Source organism: Artemia franciscana, chromosome 9 (genome assembly GCF_032884065.1).
Source record: "Artemia franciscana chromosome 9, ASM3288406v1, whole genome shotgun sequence".
Classification (NCBI taxonomy): Eukaryota; Metazoa; Arthropoda; class Branchiopoda; order Anostraca; family Artemiidae; genus Artemia; species Artemia franciscana.
Window position 1 is genome coordinate 8,164,343 of NC_088871.1, and position 17,166 is coordinate 8,181,508.

The following is a 17,166-nucleotide window of genomic DNA, read 5'->3' on the forward strand; positions in this document are numbered from 1 at the left end:
TTGTTGCCCTCCAATTTTTCGGTTACTTAAAAAGGCAACTAGATCTTTTATTTTTAACGAACGTTTTTATTAGTAAAAAAAAATACGTAACTTAAGAATTAACTTACGTAACAAACTTTTATATTCTTATATTTTTGATTATATATATGAGGGGGTTGGTCCCCTCGTTAATACCTCGCTCTTCACACTAAATCTTGTTTTATCCCAATTCTTTAAGAATGACCCCTGAATCAGAAAGGCCGTAGAATAAATAGTTGAAATTATTTAAAAAAATTTTAGCATAAAGAGTGAAATGTTTATCTCCTCCTAAATATCTCGCTCTTTATGCTAAAGTATTTTTAGAACCCCTCATATGCTTAATAATCTCTGTTCCTTTTTAAGTTTTAGTGCTTCTCCTTACTTTCAATTGAAAAAACTTTTTCATGTTTATATTTTCATTGTTTTTTTTTATAGTAATGCTATAAAGTCCTCCGCCCTTTTCATTGAATTTCTCTTCCCCCATGAAATATTCTTCCAAGGAAAGATCCTCCCATATAGCCCCCTCCCCTGAACCCCACACCCAAACCAAAAAAATCCCCCTGATAACGTCGGTACACTTCCCAGTAACCATTACTGTATGTAAACATTGGTCAAAGTTTGTAACTTGCAGCCCCTCCCCCAGGGACTGTGGGGGTAAGTCATCCACAAAGACATAGTTATTATGGTTTTCGACTATGCGGAACAAAATGGCTATCTCAAAATTTTGATCCGTTGACTTTGGGAAAAAAATGAGCGTGGGAGGGGGCCTAGGTGCCCTCCAATTTTTTTGGTCACTTAAAAAGGGCACTAGAACTTTTCATTTCCGTTAGAATGAGACCTCTTGCAACACTCTAGGACCGCTTGGTCGATACGATGACCCCTGGGAAAAAAAAAAAAAAAAAAAAACAAAAAACAAATAAACACGCACCCGTGATTTGTCTTCTGGCAAAAAATACGAAATTCCACATTTTTGTAGATTGGACCTTGAAATTTTTTCTATAGGGTTCTCTGACACGCTGAATGCGATGGTGTAATTTTCGTTAAGATCCTATGACTTTTAGGGGGTGTTACCCCCTATTTTCCAAAATAAGGCAAATTTTCTCAGGCTCGTAACTTTTGATGACAATAACTAAACTTGATGAAACTTATATATTTGAAATCAGCATAAAAATCCGATTCTTTTGATATATCTTTTAGCATCGAAATTCCGTTTTTTAGAGTTTCGTTTACTATTGAGCCGGGTCGCTCCTTACTACAGTTCGTTACCACGAACTGTTTGATCGTAAACATGCTTACGTGAATACATGAATGTTCACTCGTATCTGATAGTTGTGTGGTGGTTAACCGCATGCAGGTGAATTGGAAATACACCTTTTAACATGTAAACTGTTTGACGATATTTAATGCTGTACTTTATAGACAAAATATCTTTTGTAGAATCCGTGGAAATAAATGCTCATAAAAAGTTGAGTTAGTGTCTGGTATGTTGTTGCGTGTGCACCAACCTTAACAGACGTTAGAGATCCAAATATAAAATAGTTTTGAGGCGAATACAGGGAACAAAAAATACCGCATTCGGACTGTTCATTCATAATTCACCCCAAAAGTTTATTTAGCTGCTTTTATCTTTCCTAAATAGGCATTTTTAATACCTTACATTAAAGTATATAATAATAATTCCAACCGCAATTCTTAATCTACATCCGCCCTATCACAATCGAATTGACAACTACCCTTTCATAAAACCTACGATTTATCAGTCATATTGCTTATTAGATTATCAAAAAATAACAAAAAGTAAAAAATCAATAACAATCGCTAAAACGAGAACAAATACTAACACAAAAATTCAAATCTAGAAAGAATTCTAGAATAATCTAGAGTAATCTTCAAATCTAGAATAACGCTCTGAATAAAGCAATCAAACCTAAGACGAACAAGAATTAAAATGAATATTGAAAACAACAAAACAAGTAGAAATTACCACAATTGAAAATGGACTACTACCCTTCAAACCTTCCTTATAGACTAGAGCTTCATTTGCTCTTTACCGAAAATCAGATATACTCCTGAACAGCCTTTTTTCTATTATATCAAATATAAATAAATACCAATCAAATTCCAGGGAAAAAACATTTCCTCCATGTAAATACAATTGTGATTATTATTTTAGTTTACTATTTTATTATACTATTTTACTGTTACTATTTTTATTTTACTATCCAAGGCCCTTTCCAGGGGGGCTAGGGGGTTAGAGACCCCCCCCCCAAATTTGTGTGCGACTCAGGAAAACGTAACAAAAATGAATATAAATTGTTTTTGGTGCGTTTTTAAAAGTTTGTTTTTATAATCCTGCCCCCCTAGACAAATGTTTTTACCCCCCCCCCCAAAAAAAAAAAATCCTGGATACTACCCTGTTTCTATCTGTCGAAGCTTCTCCTCTCCCTTTTAAACGCATTTCTATCAATTATTCAGAATTATATCTGCTATGATATCCGCAAAATGCATCCAGAAACATTATCTGATAATATTTAAAGCATTAAATTTATTTTCTGTAAAGATCAAATGACGTCCCAATCTTAGGGACTAAACAACATTGCGTGAAATTGAGTAACTTGACGCACCATCTTCTAAAATGTATCAACAAATGGGCTATTTGCATAATTTTCCGCTCTCATCGCTTGCACCACACAAATCATGTCACTCCAATTCTTCTAATTTTTATAACTTTTTTATTATAGTAATTAGTTTCAAATAGTAACCCAATGCCATATTGGGAATTGGTCCTCCAGTAGCCATGGCGGTTGTTTGAGTATCTTTCGTTTCGTATCTTCTCTGAAAAGGGCGCATCAAGGTAAAATTTACAGTCGGATGAGCCATCTCTCAAGTATCCACGACCGTCCATTTCGGACGATGAATCCACAATAAAAACGTGGGAGACATCATTCTTCAATAACCCTATTCTACCACATAGAGTGTAAAATTTTCTTTTAAAGTAAAAAAAAAATCGTTTCTGATGAGCTTCTGATAGAAAAGGCTCAGCTAAATCAAACAATTCTTCGCTTTCCAAAGGTACTTTTAGATTATATTCCTGCCCAAGATGCACGATCTCATTTATGCCCCTATAAAACTAGAAATGCACATCACTTAGAAGAGAAAATCACGATTAGCCACTATATTCAAGAAAATTGTCTGCTTTAAGTGCATTCCCTGGACCAATCCACTTAAGCGTTCATCTTATAGCATTTTCATAGTCTTTAGTCGTGTCTCAATTTGTCTTTCCTGGCAAAGTTTGCCAGTGACGTACAAATGAATTGCCAATCAATAGGTTTAGAAAGCTTGGATTTTTCAAAGATCTATTCCCGCCACATGTTTACTGCTTTTACAAATTGGCCACAACTTAAGCCGCCTGAGGCCACTACGGTTGCGAACATAATAACGGCGGTAGTTCGAAAACTGGTACGTAGGGCACGCAACTGGAACTACGAATTCACATTTTTTTTAGCTTCTGAATACTTCTTTTCTCAAAAATCGGTTTTGTTTATTAATGGCTCCTCTAACCCTACAAAAAATTTATGTGTACCTGTCAAACATCAAAAATAAGAAGAACAACAGGGAATTATTTTCGTAAGACAGTGGAAATCTAATTTGAATGAATATTTCGGCCCTATGTCCAAGGGCCGTCCACAGCGTTCTTCGTCATTATTTACGTTTTATGTACGTGCCTGGCAGTACATACAATTTTTGTCAAAATAATAAAAGACTTAAAGCTAGCCAAAAAAAAAAGAGATAAATTTCACGATGGAAAAAATTAACAGGACTACGCCTAGTCGAAGAAAAAGAAAAAACTAAAGCGAGGTGGATATTTCGCCTGTATGAAACAAGGACTTTTTAAACGCTAAGAAAACAAAGATAAAGACTAAAATAACCTAAAGTAAAAAAAAAAATCCAAATCAGTCGCTTTAATGTTCTCATTAAATCAACTACATTTAGCTTCTGTGGCGCTCAGTCACAGGTGCGACAATATATATATATATATATATATATATATATATATATATATATATATATATATATATATATATATATATATATATATATATATATATATAATATATATATATATATATATATATATATATATATATATATATATATATATATATATATATATATATATATATATATATATATGTATATTTGTTTTTTCTTAGTTTTGGATTTTATTGGGTTTTCGGTTATTTTAGTTTTTATCTTTGTTTTCTTAGCGTTGAGGAAAAAAAAAGTTGAACAAGTTAAACGTTTTTTTCAGTTTTACAAGTTTTTTCAACTGAAAGTAAGGAGCAACATTAAAACTTAAAACGATCAGAAATTATTATGTAGGCTATATGAGGGGGTTTGCCTCACCGTCAATACCTCGCTCTTTAAGCTGAAATTGGAATTTTGTTTAAATTCTTTAAGAATGACCCCTGTATCACAAAGACTGTTTAATTAGAATAAATAGCTCATTTAAAAGTACTAAAATGCTTTAGCGTACAGATCGAGGTATCACAGGGGGGGAACCCCCTCAAATAGGTAATAATTTCTGTTCGTTTTCAGTTTTAATGTTGTTCCTTACTTTCAGTTGAAAAAACTTGTTTTTTGTTTAATTTCTGACTTTTTTTAAATAATGCTGGGAAAACCAGTGCTTCATGGAAAATTTTCTTCCCACATGAAAAATTCCTCCATGAAAAGATCCTTCCATAAAAAAAAAGACAAGCAATAAAACTAACACGCATCCGTGATTTTTCTTACTGCAAAAATACGGAATTTTACATTTTTGCAGATATGAACTTGAACCTCTACAGTAGGGTTCTCTGATACACTGAATCTGATGGTGTAATTTTCATTAAGATTTTATGACTTTTAAGGGTGTTTTCCTCCTTTTTTCAAAAATAATGCAAATATTCTAAGGCTCGTAACTTTTAATGGGTAAGACTAAACTTGATGATAATTATATATTTAAAATCAGCATGAAAATATTATTCGTTTGATGTATCTATTGGTATCAAAATTCTGTTTTTTAGTGTTTTGGCTACTATTGAGCCGGGTCACTCCTTACTTATAGATCGTTACCACGAACTGTTTGATAATACTAGTTTCTTATTGCCCCATTGCATGGATGTCTACTTTTCCGTCTACGCTGCGGTCACTTTCTGTCATGTATAATAAAGCACGGCGTCTGGTTATGGACACCAACCGTTCCTCACCAACACAGCTCTTGAGTCTACAGTCTATTTACATTATTTCTTGTGCTTCTTTTGTCTTTCATCAGCTTCACGGCAATCTTCCAAAATCTCTTCGGAAAACTCCTATGTTTATTTCTGATTTAGCTCCATATAGCCTTCGTTCTTCAAATGATATCTACATTCCGCCTACCCCTACTATTCGATCAGATTCAATCCCTTCATTGCTTGTCAATAGGTCTGGAATTCACTACCTTCTTCAGTACAGAGATGCCACTCGTTTGGGACTTTTAAAAGGTGTCTTAAGGATTATTTAAGGATTATTATTCAGGATTATTTTTTTTTTTAGTTGTTGCTTATATTGTATTCCCCTTATATATATTGCATATATTGTAGTTGTTACTTTTATTTTTTTATCCCCCTTGTGTCCCTGGCCATGGAGCCTTTTGAGGGGGGAATAAGTGTATTGTGATTCAATTTTGAATTGTATTTTGTATTGTCTTGTATTTAATACTAAACTTCTCTCTCTCTAAAAAAATTGCATAAACCAAAGGCATGCATCTAAGTGAGCCTTTTAATTTTCGAGACATTGCGATAAACAATGTACTTTCAGAGACTGAAGACAAAGTTAAGGGGGCAATATCGCTCTCATGTTCAGGAAAAGTTACGTTCATTTAAGTTTTAACGTTGCTGTAAATCTTTTATTTGAAAATACTTGTTTTCTTCACTTCTAAGTGTAATTTTGTACGTTACCTCTTAACCTTATTCTTAAAGCTATTCCGGAACCATTTTTCTGAATTTATGGTGTCCTCTTCTTCTTCTTTTATGCTAGAGCTTTTAATTTCGAAAAAATTCCTTGATGTGAGATACATTTAAATTTCCGGCTTGCTATTGATTCTTCACCCCGCTTAATCGCAAGTCTTTTTGCTTCTGTTGACCCTTTACTCGCAAGAGCCAACAGAATGTTCTGAAGAAATGGAAATCTAGGTGGCTCCTTTTTAATACAAAGCAACTTCAAATAATCAGAGCTAGCATCATCAGTGCTGTCAAATACACTCAAAGTTTCAATATTTGGGCGGTTCTTTTTGTTCTCTCATATGCCCCTAAGCAGAAAAAACTACTTTCTACTTTTGCCATTCTTTTTTTTTATATCATATGCCATTATGTCATTCTATTCTCTTCCATATTATTTTCTATATCATTCTTTTTTTTCTGCATCAGCAACCTCCAAACTGAGCTCCATCAACTTCCATCTGCAGGCTCTATTCTTTCAGAATCAATGATATGGGTTTTTTGCTTGAATCGCTCGAAAACCTTGTAGTCTTGGAAATATGTCTTAATTAATCTTAGTGGCTGATGAATGGTAAGAATAAACAACTTTTCTAATGGAAAACTAATCTTTCGACACCTCTTAGTCGCTGGGACCCGGTCCATGATAGTCGGTCCATGTGACTTGGTCTTACTACGAACGAATCTCGCTAGGGTTCGATCCCCTGCGGTACATATTGCTTATCTGATTCAGTCTGTGGATCAAATAGCCAAAATTTGGGCATTTGGGGTGAATATAAGAACAAGCGTGGAGTATTGTGTCTAAAGGAAGGAAGCCTCCATCCTGTTAGTAAAAAGTATAGTTTATTTTGGAAATTCAGATGTATTTAAAAAAATATACTCGAAGAAAGCCCTATTGTTCAAAACACCGCTACACAGAAATTAAACACTAATAAGGATACCAGGGATTGAGGGGTTAGTAGCCCCCGTCATATCTCGGATAATCCTAGATATACAACTGAAACTCAACATAAGTTAAAAAAATAAAAACTAGATTTTTTGTAAAAAAGTAAAGAGTGACGTTTGGAGCAAAGAGAATTTATTCTCTATATGAGTAAGGCTGCCCCCCATTCGGTACCCCTTCCTTTACGCGAGTGTTCAACTACTTTCCCTGAAGTTTCCATTAAGAATGCTCACAGGAATGGAAGTTTCCATTAAGAATGCTAACACAGGTGTGACAGGAATGGGAGAAAAAGAAATATTTTTCACAGTTCCCTAATAAAGTAAGAGCTCATTGATAAGCATTTGCTTTGAACAACACAATCTTCAGCTCAAGTTTTTCGAAAAGCAGGTGATAAGTAAAACAGTTTAAATCACCCTCTGGCTAGTTTTAATGTATTCAAAAATTGTGTCAGTAAATCACTAATGAAACTTGACCATGAAGGGTAGGGGTGAGGGGGGTAGCATCGCCTTTTATTCACAATATATCTTTTGTTTGTTTTAGGCTTTACGGTGACTCTTTAATGCCATTTTAAAAGAGCAAAAACAGATTCCTTTATTAAATTCTAATCACTAGCTGTACATAAGAATAGAAAAGATGGAGAAAGAGCGAGAAACAAAGAAAGAGTGACAGAGAGGAGGAGAGAAGGTGATGGAGAGGGAGAGAGAAAGAGATAGAGGGAGAGAGGAAGAGAGTCGTAGTTTTTTCTTTTGTGTGTTACTCCTTATTAGTATTGGTATAGGCGAGAAATAAATAATATATAGTATACGTGAGAAATAAATAAATAATAATAGTAATCATTATATCCAAGTATTTTTTTAGATCAAATTTTAAAAATATGAGAAATAAGAGATCCCAAACGGTGACACAAAAGCAGTAGACTTACAGGACAATTCTACAGGACAATAGGCGTACAGCCAAAAATTTTTTAGAAGTTAATTAAAACACTATCCAAAAAATTTTATATTTGACCTAAATCATATTATCAACACTAAGAGTAGTGCATATATCATTTGCATTTTAAGAAAAGAAGACATCGAGTTACCCAAATTCTTCTTTTTGAGTTACCTGATTCGAGCATCCTATTTCCAAATTCTAACAAAAAGCAGGGTTGAAATACACATATTTATTCGAAACATTGATCTACACAAAAAAGGATTAAGATTCAAAAGCAAAACAACGAAACACTAGATCTAAAGTTTATGTGAGCTACTAATTCCCTTTACTCACAGCCCCTCTCTCCCCAACCAGAGCTTGCTTCGATTTTACTAGAGAAACCATACTCTAATAAAAATTGAGTAGCTAGCAAGCAACAGAATTGTCATATCTCACTTCTCAAAACTCAAAAATATATGTGATTGAAGATTCTGGTTTTTGTATAATTTTTATTCTGACGATTTCATGCATATCTATTGAAGCTGATAGCCTCAACTTTTCTTTTTCGATCTAATCTGGTTGTAAAGTTAGTCTGAATTCTCGTATAGTTTTAGGTGCTGGGTAGAATTTCAATTTATATAATATTTTTATATTGTCTTCTAATCAGATAAGTCTCAAAACAATTTATCCAGAACTTCTATTGAAAAGAGTTGAGAACACAGTTTTTATATTGTTTTCAGGACCCCTCTATTTTTTTATTTTGTATTTTTATGTTGCTTTCAAAACCCCTCTGTTTTTTTTTGTTTTTATGTTGTTTTCAGAAACCTCTTTATGTTTTTTTTGTGTTTTTATGTTGTTTTCAGAACCACTCTATGTTGTTTTTTGTGTTTTTATGTTGTTTTCAGAGCCCATTTATTTTTTTGGTGTTTTTATGTTGTTTTCAGAGCCCCTCTATGTTGTTTTTTGTGTTTTTATGTTATTTTCAGAAGCGCAGATACAACAACCATATAGCTCACTAACCAAGCAATAGCTTTCAATCCCAAGCAACTTGACAAAAGTTAACTCCGTTACTTGGCTCAACATTAAATCCCCTAATGACCATGCGACAACGATGTTCCTCCAGCCTTGGTGCCGCTTTCTTAGCATCCGTCACGGTTTTGGCAGACCAAAGTCGTTCCGCAACGACACTAGCGCGTGGCCAAGTTAGCGGTATTACGTTCGTATTATCAACAAATTCTCCCCACATACATGCTTCTCCACCGATGACTAGTCGCTTTTGTTCATCAGAGCCGCTAAAGTTATGTGGGTCTGCCATGTAGTAGCGAGGCCAATCAATTCCATAGTGAAGATAATTTAGGTACCAAGGAGATGAGAGAATTGCCTGGAATCCTGCTGATGTCACCTAAAAAATCAGGGGACAAATTTCAGTCTTAAAAATCAGGGAAAAATTTCAGAGCCATTTAGCTATACTGATTCTCAACCAGTATATGTGACACAACAACATGCCTTGAGATGCTTTTAAGTTTACAATGAAGTTTTGAAATGTGATGTTCAAGCCGTACTAGCCGATTCGTATGCGCACCGGAATTGCAGTCCTGTGTCTGTAAGGACAGGGGTTCAAGTCTTAATGTCTCTGTTTATGGGGTTTGGAGCAGGGGTCAGCGTTATGAATCTGTATGCTCGCCCAGAGTCGACCCACCTGCAAGTGGATACTGGAATAAATTTGGAAGAAAAATTGGAATCTTTTGATGATTTGCCTCCAACCACGCACAGCATTCCCGGCCAAAATGAAAGAATCATGATATCTCCACGGGCTATTAATCTGCATGCGAAAAGTTTTTTTTATAAGTTTTTAAAGTGAAATTTAGAGTGATAAACTTCGAAATAGTAGGCTATCAGAAAGTGAGTTTATAAGATATTTTTACTCTTCCTTCCGTATGTATGCTTAGTTTGAGTAGTGGTACATTACCAGTTTGCAGCTATACGTCGTTTATGACTCGTTATACATTTATACAAGTAATTCACCATGGTTGCCACTACACTTTCTTGTGCTCCTAGCTTTTTGTTGTTGACAAGAAGAAATAATTTTAAGACAAAAAGTAGTCTCCTTTTTTCAAAATCAATCCCATATTTATGAACAATACTACAATATTTCCTAATCGATCCAACTATTTAATAAAATTGATTACAGGGCGTACCTAGTGTTTTTTTTAGAACTTTGCAGGAGGAACCCTTGATAAAATTTCAAGCTTCCTTCTTTTCTTAAAATACTTTCAAGTGGGATTAAAAGCACAATCTGAAGATTAAACACATTTAAAGCTATTAAAACTGGATTGCGTATACTCCTGAATAGACAGACTCACTCTGGCCGAAATGAGAAGCTCGTGGTAGCCTCACTGATGTGATTTTGAGTGTCTGTTTGTTTTGAGTTGCGAAAAACTTACACGGTGAAATCTTTTTTCCAACAAATAGTTGATTTTTTACTCACCAATGGCCAAAAAATCTACCTTGTGTATTTTCTCTGGGGTCAAAAGCCACTCATCAACGTGTAGAATGGCATCGTATACTACGTACTATATGTAGGTAATTACGCGTACTAGAATTAGGGGAGCACAGTTATATTTGAAACTTAGAATAAAATCCAATTTTTTTTTTATCACGTTCCTTAATGAGTTGATATAAGCTTTTAACATAACCATTGGTCATCCGAAACCGTCTAGAGTTTGAAATCATGCACATTTCAGAAAGTTTTACATTATCATATAATATTAGCAAATGTGGTAACTTTTAAATTGACACTGTCTTTAGAGAGAAAATTTTCACCCAAAATTCTCATAGTATCACTATTTTTGATTTTCAGAGACTATAACAGGTATATACATAAATGCGCAAACAAACAGTATCTGAATGTTATAAAAGTGTTATACTACCATGCTTAAGTTCAAAAAACCTAAAAAAATTCTATTTGTATGGCGTAAATAATTGTTTTATTCCTATATATATTTGTTTATTATAAATTATGCATTGATCACATATAATTATATTAAATTTATGTAATTACGACTAAATATATCACATAACTATATAATGAACTATATACAATCATAAAATTATTATGAATTATATTTATCTATGATAGTGACTACAATTATCTATTTTATCATAAAACTTCTATTAACAAATTTCTGTTTGTATGTCGATTTAGTTGGCATGAATTCTTCTTGTACATTTTCAGGTTTATATACTTTAAGAGTTCTATTTTCTTTATAAGTAAGATTCTTTTGACTAGCAAACAAAACAGCATTTTTGTATAGCAATATGAATATAATTTAAAGTGAGCAGATATTGTAGAAACTATTATTACATTTTGGAGTATAAATAAAAATATTGTAGAGTTGGCGGAGGCCTAGAGGAGAAGGAAGTGATGTATCTCCCTACTGGAAAGTACAACAGATAGGATTTTCAAATAAATTCTTAACAGCAAGTTGGTAATTAAAAGAATCAGAATAATCCTTCTGAATGATCACACAATTTAATAATCTTTTAGCACTCTATGACTTCATTTGATTTCTAGAAAATACTAATCTGTGAGGCTATTCATAATTTTCTCTCAGTAAATATCTCAAATAATGAGGACGCTTTATCTTTTTATAATCTATTCCATATAATTCACCGCTGGGTCCCTTTGTCTGACTTGAACAAAACAATGAATTCATCAGTTTGGAAATTTTCAAGGATTAAACTTTATTCTTTAGACCTCGGGAAATTACTAGAAATTCCGTCATAAAATTTCACCTGAACTTTTACGATAGAAAACAGAACTAAATTGACATTATTTTCCACGAGTACGTCTTTGTGATTGTATAGAGAATATGGTTTCTCTTATAAGATCACTTTAAGACCTGTTTAAATCAAGAAACATTCTCCAATTCGGTGTTATATAATCGATGATGGGAACCTTGCATGTTGATGAATATGATGGGAGCGAAACGATGTACTAATTTTTAGAAAAGACTGTTCACCCGTAGATTGACAGAATGAATGTCACGACATTTCTTTAAATGATCTGCTAATGAATTTGGATGATGGACAAGCACTCCAAAAATTTCCATGAATCAACCAAAATATATACAACTTATTTGGAGATATATATATACAGGTAAGGACTACAGCTCCAAACTAAAACTTTTTTCAATTTCGTTAAATTAAATTATAACCTAAAAAATTGCAAAATATCGTCTTCAAGTTACAACGAATCCGATCAGAAACAAGCTTCTATACCTCAAAAAGGCTATATACCTAAAAAAAGGCAAAACTCAAAAAGGCAAAACTATGTCTTTGGAGATATCATGGGCCACGAGAAAATCTTGGGGAAAGGTCTCTAAGATGTAAAACTATCCCATTGTTTACGCGTGTAGTATTTGCTCTGGAAAGTAGGCGCACATCTTCCTGTTGGGAGAGGGCGAATTTTATCCTGATGGGACTTTCCACGAGGATAATTTTTCATTGGAAGGGAAGTTACCAGGGATTGAATTTTTCAGGGGAAATTTTACACTGGGGGAATTTGCCTGAATTCCTATACAAAATTCGTCTTATGTCTTTCTTACTCTTTGCCGACTCAATTTTACACGTGGAGATATTAAGGGTAATTGTTCGAAGTAAATTTTCACCAGGAGTCAATTGTCTAGAGAATGAATCAGCGGGAAGGAGAGATTTTTCCGTGGCCCATAAAGAAATCTTATTTCGATAGCTGACAGAAAATACAACCATATTGGATAAATACATTATATATTAGCTTGAAAAACACGCCTCTGTCCAGAGATTTAAACTATGATACGTAAGGACTGACCAATCGCAATACAAACTAAAGGCATGGCTCTTTGAAATTAGAAAAGATAAATTTGATTGCCTGCAACATGAGTTTTCCTAACTATTACTACTATTACTACAAATTGCTTATAGCAGATATAGGCCACCTGTGCAATCACAGCTACACACACTTATCAAAATGACAAAATGTCCTATAAGCACTTCATTTTATCTCTCAGCCATTGGAGATCAACAGAGGTACAAAATCAAAAATTCGTCTATAAAGCTGGTACGTGTTTCACTATAACATCTGGTAGAATATACTCACGACCTATGACTAAAGGATACTAAGCATACTAGCTTAGCATATTTTGTTTTGACAGCAAAAACAGATTAAAAGACCCATCAAAAAAGAAAAAATCGAAACCAACCTTTGCCATTTCCTTTGAGTAAAGATCTTCACCTTTCCAAACGTGAATAACGGTATCATTTGCCAGCTCAACATTGTTGTCAAACACTTCTTGCCACACAATATAGCCTTTTTGTAAACTGTCAACAATATCAGTGAGCTTTTGCATATAGAACTGCTCTAGTCGGCTATAATTTCCAACAAAACCATTCCGTTTCATAAAGTCCACGATGTGAGGATTACTTGCCCTGTAATATCCAATCAAAGTCAACTAAAGCTCAGTTAAAAGACATAAAGAAACGGAAAGATCATATGAATTTGCCCAAGGTACTTCGCATCCTAGCCTGGTTTCAAATAAAGGGAACATTATACTGATATCAGCAAATAAAAGGAATATTATACTGACATTAGTTTATTATTAACATAAAGCAACACAAGTAGCATTTAACTTGAGTTACAACCATAGCTTACAATTTTTTTTTTGTAAGATAGTCTAAGATTTTATTTCAACAACAATTCTCAAAAACAAAACTAACAAATAGTCAGTTTACTTAAAAAAATAATGTGAAACAAGTAAAACCCGTAGCTAACGCATAAAATGATTCAATTATATGACAGCATTTATATATATCACAGGCATTTATATCATGATTTCAAAAACAAACAATTTCAAGGAGGTTGAAAAAGTAAAGATTCTAGCTTGCGTTTTACCCAATGATGATTTCTCGTAATTGAAGAATATATATATGAATATACAAATATTATATATATATATATATATATATATATATATATATATATATATATATATATATATATATATATATATATATATATATATATATATATATATATATATATATATATATATATATATATATATATATATATATATATATATATATATATATATTTATATGTATATATATATATATATATATAAATAAGTTGTCTGTGGGTCTGTCGATTGAAGTCATGTCACCATGTTGTCATGAAGTTAGTTGTCGTCATGTTTGTTTTGTCGATGACGTCATTAAAGGTATTTAAGAAAATTGTTCAAAGACAAATTTTTAATTGTAAGAAGATCGTGGACAGAAAAATGTTTAATTGTAAAATGACTGAAGAACCTACAATGGCAACAGCCGAGGAAGCTGCTCAAAGAGTCTATGCCAAAAAACTTGCGGCTGATAGAGAAAGTAAGAAAAGAAAGCGTGCCGAGGAAAAACTACAAGAAAAAACTAAAAAGAAAATACTAAAAAAACTAAAATAGCTAAAAAACTGAAAAAAAACTAAAAAAAGGTAAAAAACTAAAAACTAAAAAAGAAAAAAAACTAAAAAAAACTAAAAAAAGGTAAAAACTACAAAAAAAACTAAAAAGAAAAAACAAAAACAAATAAAAAAACTAAAAAAACTAAAAACTGAAAAAGAAAAAAAAAACAAAAAAAGGAAAAAACTGAAAAATAAAGGAGAAAAAGAAAACTAAAAACCGGGACACAGGGAATATAAATGACGACCGGGACACTCAAAGAGAAATTACAGACTGGGACACTGGGACACTGGGACACAAATAACGACCGGGAGATATAAATGACGACCGGGACACTCAAAGATAAGTTACAGACCGGGACACCGGGACACAAATGACGACCGGGATACTGGGAATATAAATGACGACCGGGACACAGGGACACAACTACAAGGGGGATGCCTGGGGCGCAGGGAGATATATAAATCACGACGGGGACACAGGGAATGTTCGATTAGCAATCACCATCAACAAAGCTCAAGGGCAATCATTAGAATAATCAGGTATAGATCTGAATACGGATTGTTTTTCCCATGGACAATTTTATGTTGCATGTTCAAGAGTCGGCAAACCTGACAATCTATTTATATGCACAGATAATGGGACATCGAACTATGTTTTATATTCGCAAGTTTTACGTAGTTAAAAACATATATATACTTACGCGCGCGGGGGGGCTGGGGGGGGGCGTTTGCATATGACGTCATTATAAGTACATAAGGCTTTGTATATGCACAGACAATGGGAAAGCCAAGAATGTTGTATATTCGCAAGTTTTACGTAGTTGAAAACACATATATAAATCTATCTATATTCATAAGTGGTACACAGGGACACAACTACAATGGCTCGTAACTAATATGGCGCGTAACGACTTACGCGCGGGGGGGGGGGCTTGGGGGGGGGGCGAAGCGCCCCCACCAACTAGTATATATATATATATATATATATATATATATATATATATATATATATATATATATATATATATATATATATATATATTTATATAAATTTATATATATATATATATATATATATATATATATATATATATATATATATATATATATATATATAAAAATTTATATATATGTATATATATATGCATATATATACATATATATATACATATATATATATATATATATATATATATATATATATATATATATATATATATATATATATATATATATATATATATAAGATATATATATATATATATATATAATATATATATATATATATATATATATATATATATATATATATATAAATATATATATATATATATATATATATGCATATATATATATATATATATATATATATTATATATATATATATATATATATATATATATATATATATATATATATATATATATATATATATATATATATATATATATATATATATAAATTTTTTTAGCTGAAAATAAGGAGCAACATAAAAATTAAAATGAATCATTAATGTATCATTACGTATATGAGGGGGATCACCCCTTCGTCAATACCTCAGTCCTTGGGCTAACGTTCGAATTTCGTCCCTATTCTTTAAGAATGACTTCTGGATCTCAAAGATCATTTGATTAGAATAAATAGCACCTTTAATAGTACTAAAAAAACTTTAGCGTTTTTTAAAATATTATTTCTGATCGTTTTTTAGATAATGCTGAGAAATCCGGCTTCCCCTCTATGAAAAATTTCTTTCACCCATGAAAAATTTCGCCATGGAAATATCTTCTCACTTAACATGGTAAGTGATAACACATAAACAAGATTCAATTGCAACAGCTCAGGGTGGACCCAAGATTTTTCTTAGCGGGGGGGGGGTGGTGGTGCATAATTAAGTTGCTCAAATAAACTTGCGAACAAAAAAAAAATACCAGCAATTTAAATAAAGTGTCAACAATTCTACGTCCTAGGTAGGTAGTGGAAATGGTCGTAAATTTAATATGAAATCTGGCGAGGATTAAAGCTCCAATAAATCTGTTGAAGTTAAACGATGTAAAAATATTGATATATAAATAGTAAGTTATAAAAACCTTTCAGCCATAAAAAAAAAATAAAAAGCTGCTCACCAACTACAAAAAATATGATGTTCAATATATTCTTCATAAATTTTAGCCTTTGTACTTTTGACCACTATAGCGAGTGATCAAAGTTTCCTATTGTCGAAAAAATTGGTCTTGAACCATCATTTGGAGTCATGCATTCTTTGTGACTGTTTATATAGGTAAAACCATTTAGTATGTCGCCTAAAGGACGGCTCAGACGGCGTTGGTAAAGTTCGTAAAGCCGTTCGTAAAGTTCGTAAAGTTGCTTCGTTAACCTTCCGTAAGCCTTTACGTGACCAAGCATTAAAGTTAAACTTTAGTTAACTTTTTTCGTAAATTTCATAAAGTTGACCAATAGAGAAAGAGTTCTGAGCAAAACTTTTAAACAGATTTGGAAATGTGGAATAAGGAAACTTAAGATATGCTCATTTCTCTAGTCCGAGAAAAGCCTGTCATATACCAGTCTTCTCAAGGAAAACACAGAGACAGGACCTGCATTGAAAACACTCTCAACTTCACAAGAAAATAGGAAAAACCAGGGAATCTTGATATAATTGATCCTGAAAACAGAATATGTAACAAGCTCTTATGCCTCATTAAACTATACTCACACTCCAAACTCCTTATTTCTTCAAAACTTTTTCTCCGAAATATGAAATGCTTCAGAAATTTGAATAATTTGATGCTCAAAAC

General features: G+C 32.6%; 1 protein-coding gene across 1 annotated transcript in view; it reads right to left on the reverse strand.

The window, feature by feature from the left end:
* Window positions 1–8,122: 8,122 nt before the first annotated feature.
* Window positions 8,123–17,166, reverse strand: part of LOC136030953 (beta-hexosaminidase subunit alpha-like) — a 216,706-nt gene continuing 207,662 nt past the window's right edge. Inside the window, exons 7-8 of the mRNA XM_065710094.1 lie at window positions 13,128–13,353; window positions 8,123–9,289 (exon numbers count right to left, since the gene is read on the reverse strand). Coding sequence (XP_065566166.1) covers window positions 8,921–9,289; window positions 13,128–13,353 — 595 coding nt within the window. The 3' untranslated portion in view covers window positions 8,123–8,920. The remainder of the gene's footprint in view (window positions 9,290–13,127; window positions 13,354–17,166) is intronic.